Source organism: Moschus berezovskii, chromosome 10, assembly GCF_049115385.1.
Source record: "Moschus berezovskii isolate FMDL1 chromosome 10, NW_MosBer_1.0, whole genome shotgun sequence".
NCBI lineage: Eukaryota > Metazoa > Chordata > Mammalia > Artiodactyla > Moschidae > Moschus > Moschus berezovskii.
Genome location: NC_142469.1, coordinates 88,520,655 through 88,540,923, shown reverse-complemented (window position 1 = coordinate 88,540,923; position 20,269 = coordinate 88,520,655). Strand labels below are relative to the sequence as shown.

The window sequence follows — 20,269 nt, the reverse complement described above, 5'->3', positions numbered from 1 at the left end:
CATCTGTTCTTCGGCACTCGCCTTCTTTATGGTCCAACTCTCACATCTGTATATGAATACTGGGAAAACCATAGCTTTGACTAGACAGAACTTTGTTGGCAAAGTGATGTCTCTGCTTTTTAATACAGTATCTAGGTTTGTCATAGCTTTTTTCCCAAGGAGTACATGTCTTTTAATTTCATGGCTGCAGTCATCATCTGCAATGATTTTGGAGCCCAAGAAAATAAGATCTGTCACTGTTTCCACTTTTTCTCCATCTATTTGCCATGAAGTTATGGGACTGGATGTCATAATCTTAGTTTTTTGAATGTTGAGTTTTAAGCCAGCTTCTTTTTTTTGGGGGGGTGGCTTTATTTTTCAATGTATGTAAGGGTTAAGTCAACTTTTTCATGCTCCTCCTTCACCCTTATTGAGAGGATCTTTGGTTCTTTACTTTCTGCCATTAGGGTGGTATCATCTGCATTATCGGAGGATGTTGATATTTCTCCCAACAATCTTGATTCCAGCTTGTGATTTATCCAGCCTGGTATTTCGTACTCTGCACAGAAGTTAAATAATCAGGGTGACAAAATACAGCCTTGATGTACTCCTTTCCCAATTTGGAGCCAGTCTGTTGTTATATGTCTGGTTCTAAATGTTTCTTATTAACCTGCATACAGGTTTCTCAGGAGGCAGAAGAGGTGGTCTGGTATTTCCATCTCTTGGAGAATTTTCCACAGTTTGTGTGATCCACACAGTCAAAGGCTTTAGCATAGTCAATGACGCAAATGTTTTTCTGCAATTCCCTTGCTTTTTCTATGAACAATGGATGTTGGCAATTTGATCTCTGGTTCCTCTGCCTTTTCTAAATTCAGTTTGTACATCTGGAATTTCTTGGTTCACATACTTTTGAAGCCTAGCTTGAAGGATTTTGAGCATTACCTTGCTAGAATGTGAAATGAGCACAATTGTATGGTAGTTTGAACATTCCTTGGCATTTCCCTCCTTTGAGATTAAATGAAAACTGACCTTTCCCATCCTGTGGCCACTGTTGAGTTTTCCAAATTTGCTGGCATACTGAGGGCAGCACTTTAACAGCATTATCATTTAGGATTTGAAATAGCTCAGCTGGAATTTCATCACCTCCACTAGCTTTGTTTACATTCAGTTCAGTTCAGTTGCTCAGTTGTGTCCGACTCTTTGCGACCCCATGAATCACAGCACGCCAGGCCTCCCCGTCCATCACCAACTCCCGGAGTTCACTCAAACTCATGTCCATCGAGTCGGTGATGCCATCCAACCATCTCATTCTCCGTCGTCCCTGTCTCCTCCCACCCCCAATCCCTCCCACCATCAGACTCTTTTCCAGTGAGTCAACTTGTCACATGAGGTGGCCAAAGTATTGGAGTTTCAGCTTTAGCATCAGTCCTTCCAATGAAACCCAGGATTGATCTCCTTTAGAATGGACTGGTTGGATCTCCTTGCAGTCCAAGGGACTCTCAAGAGTCTTCTCCAGCTCCAGAGTTCAAAAACATCAATTCTTCGGCGATCAGCTTTCTTCACAGTCCAACTCTCACATCCATACGTGACCACGGGAAAAACCATAGCCTTGACTAGACGGACCTTGGTTGGCAAAGTAATGTCTCTGCTTTTTAAAATGCTATCTAGGTTGGTCATAACTTTCCTTCCAAGGAGCAAGTGTCTTTTAATTTCATGGCTGCAATCAGCATCCGCAGTGATTTTGGAGCCCAAAAAATAAAGTCTGACACTGTTTCCACTGTTTCCCCATCTATTTCCCAAGAAGTGATGGGACCAGATGCCATGATCTTCGTTTTCTGAATGTTGAGCTTCAAGCCAACATTTTCACTCTCCTCTTTCACTTTCATCAAGAGGCTTTTGAGTTCCTCCTTCACTTTCTGCCATAATGGTGGTGTCGTCTGCATATCTGAGATTATTGATATTTCTCCCGGCAATCTTGATTCCAGCTTGTGCTTCTTCCAGCCCAGCATTCCTCATGATGTACTCTGCATATAAGTTGAAGGTCAGGTGGTCTGGTATTCCCATCTCTTTCAGAATGTTCCACAGTTTGTTGTGATCCACACAATCAAAGGCTTTGGCATAGTCAATGAAGCAGAAATAGACGTTTTTCTGGAACTCTCTTGCTTTCTCCATGATCCAGCAGATGTTGGCAATTTGATCTCTGGTTCCTCTGCCTTTTCTAAAACCTGCTTGAACATCTGGAAGTTCATGGGTCACATATTGCTGAAGCCTGGCTTGGAGAATTTTGAGCATGACTTTGCTAGCGTGTGAGATGAGTGCAATTGTGCGGTAGTTTGAGCATTCTTTGGCATTGCCTTTCTTTGGGATTGGAATAAAGACTGACCTTGTTATAGTACTGCTTCCTAAATCCCACTTGACTTCACACTCCTGGATGTCTGGCTCTAGGTGAGTGACCACATCATTGTGGTTATCCAGATCATTAAGACCTTTTTTGTACAGTTCTTCTGTGCGTTCTTACCACCTCTTCTTAATCTCTTCTGCTTCCATTAGATCCTTACTGTTTCTGTCCTTTATTGGGCCTATCTTTGCATGAAATATTCCCTTATTGTTGTTCAGTCACTCCGTCATGTCCGACTCTGCCACCCCATGGATGGCAGCATGCCTGGCTTCCCTGTCCATCACCATCTCCCTGAGTTTGCTAAAACGCATGTCCATTGAGTCTGTGATGCCATCCAACCCTCTCGCCCTCTGCTGCCCTGTGCTCCTTTTGCCTTCAGTCTTTCCCAGCATCAGGGTCTTTACCCAGTGAGTTGGCTGTTCACATCAGCTGAACAAAGTATTGGAACTTCAGCTTCAGCATGAGTCCTTCCAGTGAATATTCAGGGCTGATTTCCTTTGGGATTGACTGGTTTGAACTGCTTGCTTTCCAGTAGTGGTAGTGTTAGTCACTCAGTCATGTCTGACTCTTTTCGACCCCACAGACTATAGCTCGCCGCCATTCCCTTCTCCAAGGGATCTTCCTGACCCGGGGATCGAACCCAGGTCTCCTGCATGGCAGGCAGATTCTTTACCATTTGAGCTACAGAGCTTTCACTTTCAAAAGTCTTCTCCAGCACCACAGTTCAAAGGCATCAATTCTTTGGCACTCAGCCTTTTTTACGATCCACTCTCACATTCATACTGACTACTAGAAAAACCATAGCTTTGACTATATGGACCTTTCATCATTAATTCCATACTTACTGAACACCTATTATACTCCAACTAACTTGAGGATACAATGTCTCTGTAATCATGGACTAAGCATTCTAATACAGAAACAAAAATTTTCCCATGGTGACAAATTCCTTGAGCAAAGTAAAAGAAGACAGCATTGGGAAATGGTGAAGGCTCTACAGCCTGCCTGACTGGTTTTGAGCCCCAGCTCTTCACCTGTTATGTGTGTGCACTTGGGCATGTTACTTAACCTCCTTAAGCTTCAATTTCCCCAGCACCTACATATCACCTATTTCACTGAGGTGTTGTGAAAGTTACCTATGATAATCCACAGTGGGGCGTGGCACAGTGGGCGAGTGGAACCTGCTGTTACTATAAGGAAACAGGCCCAGCCGGCTTGTGTTCCAACTATCAAACAAGGGAGAAACTGCTTATGAAAAGTAAAATAGAACGTGCCATTAGCATGCAGAACTCATTTACGATAGTGTAGAAAACCATCTAGGACTGAATTCGTGGTTCAATGGTTATCTCTTTAGTTTTACCAACTGCAAAGTTACAATTTATTCGGTTTATATCAGAGATACTGCTACCAGAAGCAAGACAGTTTGGTCAAAGGCAGTGATTACGGCAGTGACCACATTGCTTCCTTAACCTGACTTGTTCATTTATTCATTGCACCTTTCCAGGGATCTGGCACTCACTATATCCCGCCGTGGAGACAACCAAGCTGAAGTGTATTTTCCTGCTGACAAAAATCTCAGAGATGGCTAGAGGACTAGGCAGACAATTACCACTCTGTGGAATAAGCTCCGAAAGGAGGAAGCTCTAGGTCCTCCAGGAGACCACAGGAGGAACCTGAAGCCCAGGCTTAAGAGGGCAGAGGAAGGGACTTCTCTGGTGGTCCAGTGGCTAAGAGTCCATGCTCTCAATGCCGGGGGCCTGGGCTCAAGCCCTGGTCAGAGAACTAGATCCCACATGCTGCAACTAAGAGCCAGCAACCCAGCACAGCCAAATAAATTTAAAAAAAATTTTTTTTTAAAGTGGGCAGAGGAAGAGAAAATCAAACACATTGAGAATGGAAGAGGTTTTTTTTTTTCCTGCAGCAATAATTTGAGCACAGCATGACTGAGCTACACATTCTACCCTCATCTCAATCCAGTCTCCTCTTCCTCTGCCAATAATGTCATAAAATCATGATGTGCTATTTCAACAGATAGTGATTTTTAAAGTCTTACTCCAGACCTCATGAAAGATTAAAGTGGAAAACTAAGCATCATTTGAGAATGCAAGCATTTTGTTGAATACCCATGTATCAAAATGTAGCGCTGTGAAACGGTGAGCAAATATCCCAGGACTCACTGACAATCCCAAATGTAAATATTCTATATCACTACCCATAAGCTGTCACATAATCTTGGAAAGTTGAATGACTGCAAACTCACTTAAGTCATAAGAATTAGAATATATGAATGTCAAAAAATTGGGCCACGAAATAGGGAACCATGCTGGGAAAAAAAAAAGGAAATTACTTCCAAACTCATATATAGTAGACCATATGATTAATAACTCTAGTTATGTCTGTATAAATTTTCTAAGTATTTAAGCTGGAGGATATATGGGCTAATATAAAATCTCTGTGCAGTCAAAATAATTGGATCATAATGAAAATGTGCTATTGGAGGTAATCATTTTGCTTGGTGCATAAAATTATAATAAGGGCATGGGGAAGAATTTAATTATAAAACTATATTTTAGCATAAAAATTTAAAGGGCAGGAAAATAAACTGTACACTTGATGAGGCCTTACAAAGGGAATTATTTATTTTAAAGAAACAATAATCCCCACATTTTAAATCCAATGTGGAAATTAGAGAAATTCACACTGTGGGACATCTGACATGCTTTCACTATTCAACTACAGAACTAGAAGTAGCCATCAACCCTGCACCTTCTGCTATAAAATGAAGCAGTTCTCATAAAAGATGTTTTTATTATACAAAGCTTGTTGCCAAAGTCTTATCAAAATTACAGCTATAGATCTTTCTATGGAACGTCTTAAGACAACAGACTATTCCAAGTCATATTTTCATAAGCACCTAGCAAAAGTGTAGCAGTTATTAAGAGTATTTTCTGGTATCAAGGTTCTGATGATTTTTTGGATGGTTTTTATAGTATTACACTGTGACTTTACATCTTATTTAATTAAATTAATTATTTATTTTTTGCTGTGCTGTGTGGCTTGCACAATCTTAGTACTCCAATCAGGGACTGAACCCCTGGTAGCAAAAGTGTGGTGTTCTAACCAGTGGACTGCCAAGGGAATTTTCTTTTACTTTTAAAAATGAACTTTGAGGAATAATTTACATACAATAAAACGTACCTATTTGAGTTCTGACAAATACATTCAATTGTGTAACCAACCCAATATGGAACAAGTTTACTGCCTCCAAAAGTCCCTTCACGCCTGTTTCAGTCAGTATTCTCCCAAACCAAGACTCCTATTTTCCTGTCACTAAAGATGAGTGTTACCCCTTGTATATCTTACTATAAGAGAGCATCCACGGTGCTACATGTATAGTTACACTTTCTTTTTACTGTTCAGTTGTATTCCATTTTGTAGATATTCTACAATTTGCTTATCCATCTACTTGCTGATGGTCATTTTCAGTTGCTCCTAGTTTATGCTATTCAAAGGAAGCTGCTATGACCATTAATGTGTAAGTCTGTTTTAAGGACATGTTTTCCATTTTTTGCATAGTTAGGAATGGAATTGCTGTATAGGTAAGTGTATGTTTAACTTAAGAAAATACCAGTGCAAAGTGACTATACTATTTTAGACTCCCAGTAGCAGCATATGAGAGTTCCAGCTGTTCTATATCTTAGCCATCACTGTATTGTCAGTCTTCAATTTTAGCCATTCAAGTGTGTGTACTGGTATCTCACTGTGGTTTTAATTTACATGTCACTGTTAAAAAATGATGTTGAGTATCTTTTCATGTGCTTATTGATCATTATTTTGTGACATTCTGTTCAAATACATCTCTTGCCTTTTCCTTATTGGGTTGTTGTCTTATTACTAAGTCTTTAAGTATTCTTGATATTTGACCTTCCTCAGATACATGTGTTATAAATATTTTCTCTTGCCCTGTACCTCACTTTTGCATTCTCCTAATGGTGTCTCTCACAACTAAAGTTTTTAATGTTGGCAAAGCCCAGTTTATCAATTTCCTTTTAAAAAAAAATGTTACTGTATCTTGTATACAGCTTAAAAAATTTTTGTTGACTCTTAGATCAAAGATATTTGTCTTTTCTAGAAATCTTACAGTTACAGCACTTATGTTAGGTCAGTGATTCATTTTGAATTTTTGTGTACATATAAGGATCAAAATTCATTTTTGCCATTTTGATATCTAGTTGTCTCAGCATCAATTGTTAATAAGACTCTCTTTTCCCACTCTGAACTACTTTTGTTAAAAATCAATTAACAAATTGATTGGGGGGAAGTCTATATTTAGATTCTCTTTTCTGTTCAGTTGATATTCTAATACCAAATTGTCATGATTACTGTAATACTATTTTAAGTCTTGACATCAGATAGGTAAGTCCTCCGATTTTCTTCTTTTTTCAAAACTATCCTGGCTTTGAATTTCTGTGTACTTTTAATATCAGCTGGTCAACTCCCATTTGGCAAGAAAACTCGCAGGGATCTTCACTGGAATTACCTTTTGTCCACAGATCAATCTGGGGATAACTTACTCGTTACACAATACATGAGTCTTCTGAACCACGAAAATGGTCAATATCTTCCATTTATTTTGGTCCTCTTTAATTTCTCTAAGCAATGTGTTGCGGTTTTCATTTTACAAGTCTTAGACATATTTTGTTAAATATATATGTAAGTATTTCATGTTTTCTACATGATTGTAATGTCATTTTTCTTTTCACTTTTTTCAACTGTTTATGCCTAGTATCTGGAGAAGGAAATGGCAACCCACTCCAGTGTTCTTGCCTAAAGAATCCCAGGGATGGGGGAGCCTGGTGGGCTGCCGTCTCTGGGGTCGCACAGAGTTGGACATGACTGAAGTGACTTAGCAGCAGCAGCAGCAGCAGCAATGATCAGCGTGCTGTGATCCATGGGGTCGCAAAGAGTTGGACACGACTGAGCAACTAACCCACCCATGCCTAGTACACAGAAATACAACTCTCCTGTGTATATTGACTTTATATCCTGAAAGCCTGTTAAATTAACTTGTAATTTCAGTAGCATTTTTTGTAGTTTTGTAAGATTTTCTACATTTACTCCTTCATGATCACGCTGTCTGTAAATAAGGATAGTTTTACATCTTCCTCTCCAACCTTTAAATTTATGTGTGTGTATAAAATATGTAATTTTTTCTTATTACATTGGGTACTATGTCCAGGATAGTGCTGAAGAGAAGTGGTCAGAAAGGACATACTTGCTTTTGTCCTGAATGTAGTGGGAAAGTGTTCAGCTTTTCACCTTGAAGTTAATGTTCAGTTCAGTCGCTCAGTCGTGTCCGATTCTCTGCGACCCCATGAATCACAGCATGCCAGGCCTCCCTGTCCATCACCAACTCCCGGAGTTCACTCAAACTCATGTCCATCGAGTCAGTGATGCCATCCAGCCATCTCATTCTCTGTCGTCCCCTTCTCCTCCCGCCCCAAATCCTTCCCAGCATCAGAGTCTTTTCCAGTGAGTCAACTTGTCGCATGAGGTGGCCAAAGTATTGCAGTTTCAGCTTTGGCATCAGTCCTTCCAATGAACACCCAGGATTGATCTCCTTTAGAAGGGACTGGTTGGATCTCCTTGCAGTCCAAAGTTAATGTTAGCTGTAGATTTTTCAGAGATGTCCTTTGCTAAGGAAGTTCCCTTCTATTTCTGCCTTTCTGAGAGCTTTTTTCTTTTTTAAACATGTATAGGTATTGTATTTTGCACAGGCTTTTCCTGTATCTACTGAGATGACCATACAGCTGAAAAAAATATGTTACTATGATGAATTACAGTTACTATTTTCTTCCTTCTACTTAATTTAAGTGTAATTTGTTCTTCTTTTTCTAACTTTTTAAAGAGGAAGTTTAAGGTAATTGACTTAAACCTTTTTCCTTTAATGTAAGCATTTAAAGCTATAAACTTTCCTTTAAGCACTGCTTTAGCTGAATCCCACAAATTTTGGTATGTTTTCATTACCGTTCAGCTCAAAATATTTTCTAATTTTTCTTGTAATTTCTTCTTAGATTCATGGGGTATTTAGAAATTATTTGTTAATTTCCAAATATTCAAGAGTTTTCTTGATATATTTTCATCATTAATTTCTAATTTAATTCTGTTGCTGCTGCTGCTGCTGCTAAGTCGCTTCAGTCATGTCCAACTCTGTGCGACCCCAGAGACGGCAGCCCACCAGGCTCCCCCATCCCTGGGATTCTCCAGGCAAGAACACTGGAGTGGGTTGCCATTTCCTTCTCCAATGCATGAAAGCGAAAAGTGAAAGTGAAGCTCAGTCTACTGTACTCAGATAACATAGTCTGTATGATTTCAATCCTTTCAGATTTATTGAGATCCACTTTGTGGTCCTGCACATGGTCTATCTTGGTTGAATGTTCCATGTGTACTTGATAACAATTATATTCTGCTGTGACTGTGTATCACATTATAGCTACAGATGTCAATTAGGTCAAAATGATACAAGCCAAGGAGCAGCTGTCCCTCAGGGAAGGTGTGGCCTCTCTAGACCCATCTGGCTCACCTCCCCATCTTGTTACCTCCTGGCTTCCTTATTTGTGTCTTTAAAGTGTTTCTGGTGGAAAGAATATAATTGGACCCTGCTTTAGTATTCAGTTTGACAATCTCTGCGTTTTATCTTAAGTGTTCAGGCTATTTATAGGCAACTATCTATATGGTTAGGTTTAAATCTATCATTTTGCTATTTATATTTATCCCACCTGGTGTTTATTCCTTTTTTAGTCTTTTCCTGTCTTCTTTAGATTGAATTTTTTTCCATTTTATCTCCCGTCTACATAATGTCTTATCAGTTATATGTCAATATTTTTGAATGCTTACTCTCAGGCTTGTTAATAGGCATTTTTATGATATAATACTCTACCTTCAGATAGTACTGTATGTACCTACTCATGTATACCGTAAGAACCTTTCAACAATATATATTCATTTTCCCACTCAACCATATCCTGTTATTGCCATACATTTCACTTCCACTTCCAAATTCCCATAATATGCTCTTACTCATGCTTTAAGTAGTCATTTACAACCCTCAGTTAACATTATACTCAATGGAAAATAAGACAAGGATATCTGCTTTTACCAATGCTATTTAACATGGTATTGGAAGTTCTAGCCAGAAGATTTAACACAGAAAAGACATACAAATTGAAGAGGAATGTGTAAACAATCTCCTTTCACAAATGACATAAACTAATATGTATAAAACCCTAAAGATTCCACACCAAAACCCACTTGTTAGAGCTAATAATCAAAATTCAGCAAAGCTGCAGGACAAAACACACAAAAATTGGTTGTATTTCTATACACTAACAGTCTGAAGAGAAAGTCAACAATTCCATTTACAATAATACCAAAAGAATGCTTAGAAATAAATTTAACCAAAGAAGCAAAAGACTCAAACACTAAAAGCTACAAAACACTGCTGAAAGAAATTAAAGAAGACATAAATAAATGGAAAGATATCCCATGTTCATGAATTGGAAAATCGATAAAGGAATATGAAAAGGCTGTATATTGTCTCCCTGCTTATTTAACTTATATGCTGAGTACATCATGCAAAATGCCAGGCTGGATAAATCAGAAGCTGGTATCAAGACTAGCAGGACAAATATCATATACAAGGGCTTCCCTCCTGGCTCAGTTGGTAAAGAATCTGCCTGCAATGCAGGAAATCCAGGTTTGATTCCTGGGTCAGGAAGATCCCTTGGAGAAGGAAATGGCAACCCACTCCGGTATTTTTGCCTGGACAGAGGAGGCTGGCAGGCTACAGTCCATGGGCTCACAAGAGTCAGACACGACTTAGTGACTAAGCCACCACCAGATATGCAGATGATATCACTCTAATGGCAGAAACCCAAGAGGGAACTAAAGAGACTCTTGATGAGAGTGAAAAACGATAGTGAAAAATCTGACTTCAACATTTAAAAAAACTAAGATCACGGCATCTGGTCCCATCACTTCATGGCAAAGAGAAAGGGAAAAAGTGGAAGCAGTGACAGATTTTATTTTCCTCAGCTCCAAAATCACTGTGGACAGTGACTGTAGCCAGGGAATTAAAAAACACAAGTTCCTTGGAAAGTAAGCTATGACAAACCTAGACAGTGTATTAAAAAGCACAGGCATCACTTTGTCAACAAAGGTCCAAATTGTCAAAACTATGTTGGAGAAGGAAACGGTAACCCACTCCAGTATTTTTGCCTGGAGAATCCCATGGACGGAGAAGCCTGGTAGGCTACAGTCCACGGGGTCGCAAAGAGTCGGACACGACTGAGCGATGGAACCGAACCGAACCGATGTTTTTTCCAGTAGTCATGTATGGATGTGACAGTTGGACCCAAAGAAGGCTGACTGCTGAAGAAATATCAAATTGTGGTGCTGGAGAAGACTCTCAAAAGAGTCCCCTGGACAGCACAAAGATCAAACCACTCAATCCTAAAGGAAATCAACCCTGAATTTTCACTGGAAGGACTGATGCTGAAGCTCCAATAGTTTGGTCACCTGATGCAAAGAGCCAACTCACTGAAAAAGACCCTGATGCTGGGAAAGTGAGAGTTGCCCAGTTGTGTCAGACTCTTTGTGACCCCATGGATTGTGGCCCGCCAGGCTCCTCTGTCCATGGAATTCTCCAGGCAAGAATACTGGAGTGGGTTGCCTTTCCCTTCTCCAGGGGATCTTTCCAACCCAGGGATTGAATCCAGGTCTCCCACATTGCTGGCAGATTCTTTACCATCTGAGCCACCAGGGAAGCCTGATGCTGGGAAATGCTGAAGGCAAAAGGAGAAGGGGCAGCAGAGGATGAGACAGTTGGATGGCATCACTGATTCAATGGACATGAATCTGAGCAAACTCTGGGAGATAGTGAAGGATAGAGGAGCCTGGGGTGCTACAGTTCATGGGGTTGCAAAGAGTTGGACATGACTTAGTGACTGAACAACAACAATAGTTGTTAAGATCATGAGTCCCTAACCTCCGAGCTGTGGACCAGTACCTCCTGTGAGGTCCGCAGTAGCGTGAGGTCCACAGTAGCATGAGATTAGAGATAAAGTGCACAATAAATGTAATGTGCTTGAATCATCCTGAAACGATCCCCCACCCCCAGTTCATGAGAAAGTTTTCTTCCACAAAATCAGTCCCTGTGCCAAAAAGGTTGGAGGCTGATGGTTAAGATGACAACATCACTCAAAGTTATGTACAGATTCAAAACTTCAATGGCATTTTTCGAAACAGCAAAAAGCCCCATCTGGAAAATTCATATGGAATCTCAAAGGTTTCCAGATAGCCAAAACAATCTTAAAAGACTCTCCACCTCCTGATTTCAAAACTTACTACAAAGCTATAGTAATCAAAGCAGTGTGGTGCTGGTGTAAGGACAGACATATAGAAAAATGGAATAGAATACAGAGCCCAGAAATAAACTTTCATATATATGGTCTATTGACTTCTGATAAGAGCACCAAAACCTTTCAATGGGGAAAGCAAAGTCTTTTCAACAAACAGTGATGAGAAAGTTACTTATCCACATATAAAACTAGATATCCAACTTCAAATGATTTTACTTTACACCACACTCAAAAATTACCTGGATGAAAGACCTAAATATAAGAGCTAAAACTATAAAAACTGTTAGAATAAAAAACACAGGGGGAAGACTTCAGTACATTTAGGTTTGCAATAGTTTTTTTTTTATTTAAAATGATGCTATTCAATTTATTAATAAGTATTAACACTGAGTCATTTTTTTTCACTTTAAATCCATGAAGGTTTTTCTTTTTATTTTTTAATATTTATTTTAATTGGAGGCTAATTACTTTACATTATTTTATTGGTTTTGCCATACATTGACATGAATCTGCCCTGGGTGTACATGTGTTCCCCATCTTGAACCCCACTCCCACATCCCTCCCCATCCCATCCCTCTGGTTCATCCCAGTACACCAGCCCCGAGCATCTTGTATCATGCATCGAACCTGGACTGGCGATTCGTTTCACATATGATAATATACATGTTTCAGTGCCATTCTGCCAAATCATCCCACCCTTGCTCTCTCCCACAGAGTGCAAAAGACTGTTCTATACATCTGTGTCTCTTTTGCTGTCTTGTATACAGGGTTATCGTTATCATCTTTCTAAATTCCATATATATGCGTTAGTTTTTCTTTCTGGCTTACTTCACTCTGCAATAGTTTTTTTTATTTGACATGAAAAGCTAGGCAAAAAATGAAAAAATAGGTAAACTGGACTTCATCAAATTACTTTTGTGCATCAAAGGATACATCAACATAGTGAAAAGATAGTCCACAGAATGAGAGAAAATATCCAAAAATTCTATATCTGATAAGGGATTCATATTAACATCAATCTAATCATGCCTCAGTCCTAATCTCCAATTACAAAGAGATAGGAGGTGGAGGAACAAGTTAAACTTTAATATGGCTTAAGCGAAAGTCACTCAGTCGTGTCCAACTCTTTGTGACCCCATGAACTGTACAGGCCATGGAATTCTTCAGGCCAGAAGACTGGAATGGGTAGCTGTTCCATTCTCCAGGCGATCTTCCCAACCCAGGGATCAAACCCAGGTCTCCTGCATTGCAGGCAGATTCTTTCCGAGTGAAGCCCAGAAGCAGACAAATCCAGTACATTAAACGTTCTATAAAATAACTGGGCTGACAGGGGTGTTATGCAGAATTAAAAGAGACTAAAGAGACAACAAGATTGCTGGGAGAAATATCAATAACCTCAGATATGCAGATGACACCACCCTTATGGCAGAAAGTGAAGAGGAACTCAAAAGCCTCTTGATGAAAGTGAAAGAGGAGAGTGAAAAGGTTGGCTTGAAGCTCAACATTCAGAAAACAAAGATCTGGTTCCATCACTTCATGGGAAATAGATGGAAAAACAGTGGAAACAGTGTCAGACTTTATTTTTTTGGGCTCCAAAATCACTGCAGATGCTGATTGCAGCCATGAAATTAAAAGACGCTTGCTCCTTGGAAGGAAAGTTATGACCAACCTTGATAGTATATTAAAAAGCGGAGACATTACTTTGCCAACAAAGGTCCGTCTAGTCAAGGCTATGGTTTTTCCCATGGTCATGTATGGATGTGAGAGTTGGACTGTGAAGAAAGCTGATCGCCGAAGAATCGATGCTTTTGAACTGTGGTGTTGGAGAAGACTCTTGAGAGTCCCTTATACTGCAAGGAGATCCAACCAGTCGATTCTAAAGGAGATCAATCTTGGGTGTTCACTGGAGGGACTGATGCTAAAGCTGAAACTCCAATACTTTGGCCACCTCATGCGACGAGTTGACTCACTGGAAAGGACTCTGATGCTGGGAAAGGTTGGGGGCGGGAGGAGAAGGGGACGATGGAGAGTGAGATGGCTGGATGGCATCACTGACTCTGTGGACATGAGTTTGAGTGAACTCTGGGAGTTGGTGATGGACAGGGGGGCCTGGCGTGCTGTGATTCATGGGGTCGCGGAGAGTCGGACACGACTGAGCGACTGAACTGAACTGAACTGAAAGAGACAACAAAAGACAATGCACAAATCTTGACTGAATCCTGGATTGTGGTTGAGTATGAGGAGAGAGCTTCAAAGGACATTCTTAACTGGGAAAATATGATATATTAATACTTAGTGCAATAATAGTATTGTAGTTACATAGGAAATGTACTTAAGAAATGCATGCTGAAATAGTTATAAAGTGTTATGATGTTTGAAGCTTACTTTTAAATCTTTCTGCCCCCTCAGAGAAAAAAAGAGAAAGAGACAGAAAATATGACAGTGTCAAAATTGTCAAATTTAAGTGGAAGGTATATGAGTCATCATTGTACTATTCCATCCACTTTTCTGTAATTTGAAAATGCTCAAAATAAAAAGCTTAATGTAAAAACGCTGTGGGCCACTAAACTGTACAACTTAAAATGGTGATTTTTATATTATGGAATTTGATCTCAAAAAAATAAAAGACTTGTGGGTATTTGATACTATGGAGTTATTACAGAACTGCTTAAACTGCTCTGCCCAGCTCCGTTATCATCAACCTGGACACGAACAGCATCCCTCGTACTTCTGTAGTGCCATGACGTTGGGTACAGTGGTGATCTCATATTAAAGTTAGGAGCAAACACAGAATCTTTGTACAGAACTGATAAGATAATTTTTATGGTAAAATTACTTTTATATAATTGCTAATGTTTAAAATTTTAGAGTATATCGGTAGAAGCAAGGCATAATGACTAGGCCAAAAAATCAGGCATAGCCTCAACTGGTTAAGAGTAAACTGTCAAAATCAAACCAAACTGTCCACACACCTGGATTGATGGTCGGAGGGGGTGGAGGTGGGAGAGGCCGGCCTTCTTTAATGGCTAGTGTACACTGCTTTGCTGACTGAATCGCATTAATGAAGTCTTCATGATGCTGTCTCCAGTTAGATTTTCTCACGGGTTGTGGCTATAAAAAAAAATTAAACCAACATATACTAATCTAGGCTATATATCTCCCTGTTATAATCTCTTTTTTAAAGCTGGGATTTGAATTTACAAGAAACAGAACTGTGAAATTTGGAGAAAAAAGAGAAATTTGTTTTCCAAAAGCACTAAAAGAGGTTTGGAAAACACAGTAATAAAATTTTCAAGTCAGAGTAGTGAGGGAAAATACAAAACAACAATCACAAAAAACAAAGAAATTACAAAAGTTTAAAGGAAGACTTAAATGTAACCTTAAAAGTGACTGTCTTCCAAGTTAATTGCTGGATTTAATGCTACTCTAATGAAAATATAAACGAGATTTGTTTTCTCCCACATCTGGAAAGTATCTGAAATACATTTGGAAATCTAAGTGAGCATGATTAAAAAGAAAACAGTAAAGGTGGATTATACTTACATGACATTACATTGCCCTATCAAGCAAAAATGAAAGCAGAGAGCCAGAAAGAGGCTTTCATGTACTGAAGGACATAATCAAGAACAGCAAGGAAGATAGCGATAGTACCTTGGACTGAGGCGCCTTCCCCACAGTGGGAATGTCAGTGCCCTGCAATCTTTGTTTTAAGGAATTGAAAGGTTTACGTTTTTTGTTGAAGAGTTTTCTACAAATTGGTCCATGTCTTTCCTAGAAAAGAAGGAGTGGGGATTAAAATTTTTAACATGTACAATCACAGAGTTCGTAATGGCTCACTGTACTCAAGCAGCCCCCACTGCAGTGCCTGGGTTGCACCTCCAGAGCCAAGTTCATTCTCTAACTCTCAAATCACAGCAGAGCAAATCCATCTGGCTCTCTTCACCCATGTTACACATAACTAGATATCGTGTTTAGGCGAGGTCAATAAAAGGCCTCTACAGCTAAAGAAACTGACTTAAAATTTGGTCTTACATATTTAACTTTACCACTTGGGCTCAGTGAATAGTTTCAAGCATTAAACAATGTTGAAAAGACTCAGTTTCTACTTTAAATTGAAATAAATTATTTGTGATATTCGGCTAGGTACTCACTGAAGCCAAGGAAATTTTCTTTTTCTATTCTGTTTTCTGCCTTCACTGTTTCTAAATTCTAAAAGAAAGTCATCCAGGAATTGAGTCCCAACAACCTTGTTTTTCCATCCTTTTGAAGTAATTCTCTGCATACAAAGGTATGCAAAGTAAGGGGAAACTTAGCTTCTTATACAAGTGGAACCTTTTCAGAAAAACTCTTACCACTCAACATTTCAAAATTGAATTTAACTGGGTTGCTTTTCTACATACAGCAAATCAAACCACTTAACTCCTGAAAAAAATGAGTGGAGAGGTTTCAAAGAAATATTTGAGAACATCTGCAAGGAACAACTGGGACAACCATACGACAAATGAAAAATACATCAATTCCATTTAAGTTATGAAGACATTTTCCCTTAGTGTGTCCAAACATTTTTCATGAAGTCATTTATTTTAGAGCAAACCTAAGCATATAATATTAAACTTTAAAATATTACAATACTTACAAGACCACTGGCAGAGAAAACGACTCCAGCCAGTAGACCTGTAAAAACTCAGGTTTCTGGTACAAAAACCAGGGAACCAGCTTATAGAGCTTTGCTGTGCTGTTTGCAGGTGTGAGTTAGTCACTAAGTCATGTTTGCAACCCCATGGATAATAGTCCGCCAGGCTTCTCTGTCCATGGGATTTCCCAGGCAAGAATACTGCCTGTGTACCACCTTTATAAAGTTACTGTACCACTAAAGGATTATGCCAATCTCTGCCTTCCACTCTAGGCCTTCTTCATTCATGGTCATGCAGCTCGTAACAGCTATCACTTAGTTACTTTGTCCAGACCCAAAAAATACAGGATCCATGAAAATCACTGCACCTGGCAATGAACAAGCCATACCATTTTAAAACAAGGGTAGAAGAGAGGGAAAGACCAGATCACTTAATCAAATGCTCTTTGTAGCCTAGAAATAGGTCAATGAAGTAAAACTCAAGAGGACTCAAGAATACTTAGCATTTAGTGATCTCTCTTCAAAGGTACCTCCCTAGGTCTCAAATCCAGTCTCATGGGGTGCAGTCCTGGGTTAGCAAAGGCAGCTCCCTGGGGGATTATTGGGCCACAGTAGGGCCTGTGAGTTCCCCTTCTAGATCCAGGAAACTCTATCTGCAGTTAACTAGAACAGATATTCTATTTTTAAATTCCCAGGAGAAATAAAACCTACAACCTCATTTGGTAGTCTTTTGCCCCAAATGTAGTCAGGATTATAGTCCAAATTCTTTAAGTTTGAAAACAAGTCTCTTTGATCTAAATGTCCCAGCTAATAGTTCATTATTTAGATTTTTTTTTAGATCATTTTTCTTGGGAACTCCTTCATAATATGGGAAGTTTGTTTCCCTAATTTTGAAATAAATCAAGCCTTTATTCAACTTTATGGGCATCTATCAGGGAACTTGACATGCAGTTAGCATAAATCTAATTAACAATTAGGTCCTGGAACAGGACTAACACCCATTTTGTTCAAATTACATAAAATCCCTGAAACTGGAGAATTCTGTCTTTATACGTGGCAAAGCAGGAAACAGAGGGAGGTTAAAGGACTTGTCAGAATTAGTGACAAATTTGAGGCTAAAAGCCAAGTTTCCAGATGCTCCAAATTCAATGTTCATTCCTCTTGACTAGCTAATTTCCCTGGTGCTTTGGCCTTAAAATTTGAATTTTTGATGCTTATAGAAAAGGTGAAAGAGCCAAAACCTCTCAAGAGACGATCAGCTGTGCCAAGACGCTTTTATCTGGCTTCCTTTCAGTAAGAGGACCAGATTTAAAAAGCTCCCTTTTGAAGGGGGCAGCATCAACCTACCTAAGTGTCCTCCGGGCCTGCCAGCCATAGGTTATGTACTTTTCTCTCCTTGCTTTCCCTCCACATCTGTCTTTAATCTTTGCCACTGCGGCCTCCTCACTAACTTGACAGTTCATTTAACTCCAGTGAAACACATCTACAAAATGTCTTTATGTTTACCAGAACATCTGCTGCAAAGCGTCTTCCACAGACTTCACAGGGAAATAATTCTTGATTGCCATCTGTATAGGATCCAAGAGCACATTATGTTAGTTTCGTGGAATTGCCTGCCCAAGAAGAAATGACTAAGTGGAGGAGACCTCAATAGCTTGATTTCCTCACTCTCCCCCCATCATCCAGTGACTTCCTTCTCTTAGGAAGATCCTTTGTAAAACTCACCCATGTTTTCCTAACATAGACTTCTCACTTCACTAAACAGATAAATTCCATATGCTCAGGCAACCAGAGTACAATTATTTAATATATCATTAAATTAATGTCTAAAGAAAGCTATCAGGCATGAAGTACAAAGCTGATTTGTTGCTGTTTAGTGCTAGGTCGTGTCCGACTCTTTTGTGACCCCATGAACTGTAGCCCACCAGGCTCCTCTGTCCATAGCATTTCCCAGGGAAGAATACTGGAGTGGGCTGCCATTTCTTTCTTCAGGGGATTGAACCTACCTCCTGCTTGGCAAGCGGATTCTTTACCACTGAGCCACCAAAGAACCCACCTGCCAATGCAGAAGTGGGTTTGATCCCTGGGTTGGGAAGATCCCCTGGAGAAGGAAATGGCAACCCACTCCAGTATTCTTGCCTGGGAAATCCCATGGACAGAGGAGCCTGGCAGGCTACAGTCCACGGGGTCACAAAAGAGTCGGACATGACTATGTGACTAAATAACAAAGAAAGCTGATACTCTTAGTATAAAGTCACGAATAATCCAATGGTAACATCTTTAAGATTGCTACTAGAATGTAAGATCATGTGTGTGCTAACCGAAGGCATGCCAATTTATCATAGATTGTATGAAATGGGTTGCCTAGTCACTGAATTTAAGGTAAACTTTCCTGAGAAGCTGAAACTCCAAAACTTTGGCCACCTGATGCCAAGAACTGACTCATTGGAAAAGACCCTGATGCTGGGAAAGATTGAAGGCAGGAGGAGAAGGGGACGACAGAGGATGAGACGGTTGGATGGCAGCACCAACTTGATGGACATGAGTTTGAGCAAGCTCTGGGAGTTGGTGATGGACAGGGAAGCCTGGCATGCTGCAGTCCATGGGGTCGCAAAGAGTCAGACATGACTGAGCAACTGAACTTTTTCCTGAGAATGGCTTTCTCAACCAATCTGTTTGCTAGGAAACTACCCGAGAGAAAGGAAGTAGCAAAGGATGAAATGGATGGACCAAATAGAACCGGTGGGCTTTGCTCCAAATTAGGAAAGACAAAGCCATTACAATGAAGCAGCACATGCGAATGACAAACATCACCCCAGGTGTGGTGCTCTGTGTCAGATCTCTTCACGGGGCCTGTGACAAATACTCACTGAAAACATTTTATATGTAGTAGAGAATAAGTGAAGGACTACAACCATAATATATTCACTACTTGCTATTATTTTTCTAAAAAATATTCAATTATAGTGTTTTCAAAATTAAATGAAGAATAGATCCAACCAGTCCATTCTGAAGGAGATCAGTCCTGGGTGTTCATTGGAAGGACTGATGCTAAAGCTGAAGCTCCAATACTTTGGCCACCTCATGCGACGAGTTGACTCACTGGAAAAGAGTCTGATGCTGGGAGGGATTGGGGGCAGGAGGAGAAGGGGACGACAGAGAATGAGATGGCTGGATGGCATCACCAACTCGATGGACATGAGTTTGAGTGAGCTCCGGGAATTGGTGATAGACAGGGAGGCCTGGCGTGCTGTGATTCATGGGGTCGCAAAGAGTCGGACATGACTGAGCGACTGAACTGAAACTTTCTAAAAAAGAAAAATACAAAACTGTGCCAACTCTGTCCCAGTGCCTCAAAGTGCCTGACCCACAGTAAGTTTCTCAATAATTACTTGTTGGATGTATGGGTTAAATGAGAATTGAGTTTCTACCACAGGACCAATTATTCATTCAATAAATAAACACCTGTTATATGCAACTCTGTGGGGATATTGAAACTGTACATGGGTCCAGCATAGAAAAGGAGAGAAGGTTTGCCCAGAAATTAATTTAAATGAAGCTGGAAAAGCAAACCATTGTGGAATTCTGGAAAAAAAAGTTTTGTTTCATATTACTGCCTTTAAGTTCATCTGGAGTTGAGAATAAAGATTAAAAAAGCAGGGACTTACCTGGTGGCCCAGCAGTTAAGACTCTGTGCTCCCAATGCAGGGGGCTCAGGTTTGATCCCAGGTCAAGGAACTAAGATCAATTTAAAAAAAGGTCCTGCATGCCTCAATTAAGACCAGGTGCAGCCAAATCAATAAATTAATAAAACATAAGTAAATATTTAAAATATAAAGA

The 20,269-nt window shown here is 39.8% G+C and overlaps 1 protein-coding gene across 1 annotated transcript in view; it reads right to left on the bottom strand.

Annotated features, from left to right (window-relative positions):
* Window positions 1-18,158, bottom strand: part of ZC2HC1B (zinc finger C2HC-type containing 1B) — a 34,054-nt gene extending 15,896 nt beyond the window's left edge. Inside the window, exons 1-4 of the mRNA XM_055433013.1 lie at window positions 18,155-18,158; window positions 17,936-17,997; window positions 15,448-15,567; window positions 14,769-14,907 (exon numbers count right to left, since the gene is read on the bottom strand). Coding sequence (XP_055288988.1) covers window positions 14,769-14,907; window positions 15,448-15,567; window positions 17,936-17,997; window positions 18,155-18,158 — 325 coding nt within the window. The remainder of the gene's footprint in view (window positions 1-14,768; window positions 14,908-15,447; window positions 15,568-17,935; window positions 17,998-18,154) is intronic.
* Window positions 18,159-20,269: the final 2,111 nt, after the last annotated feature.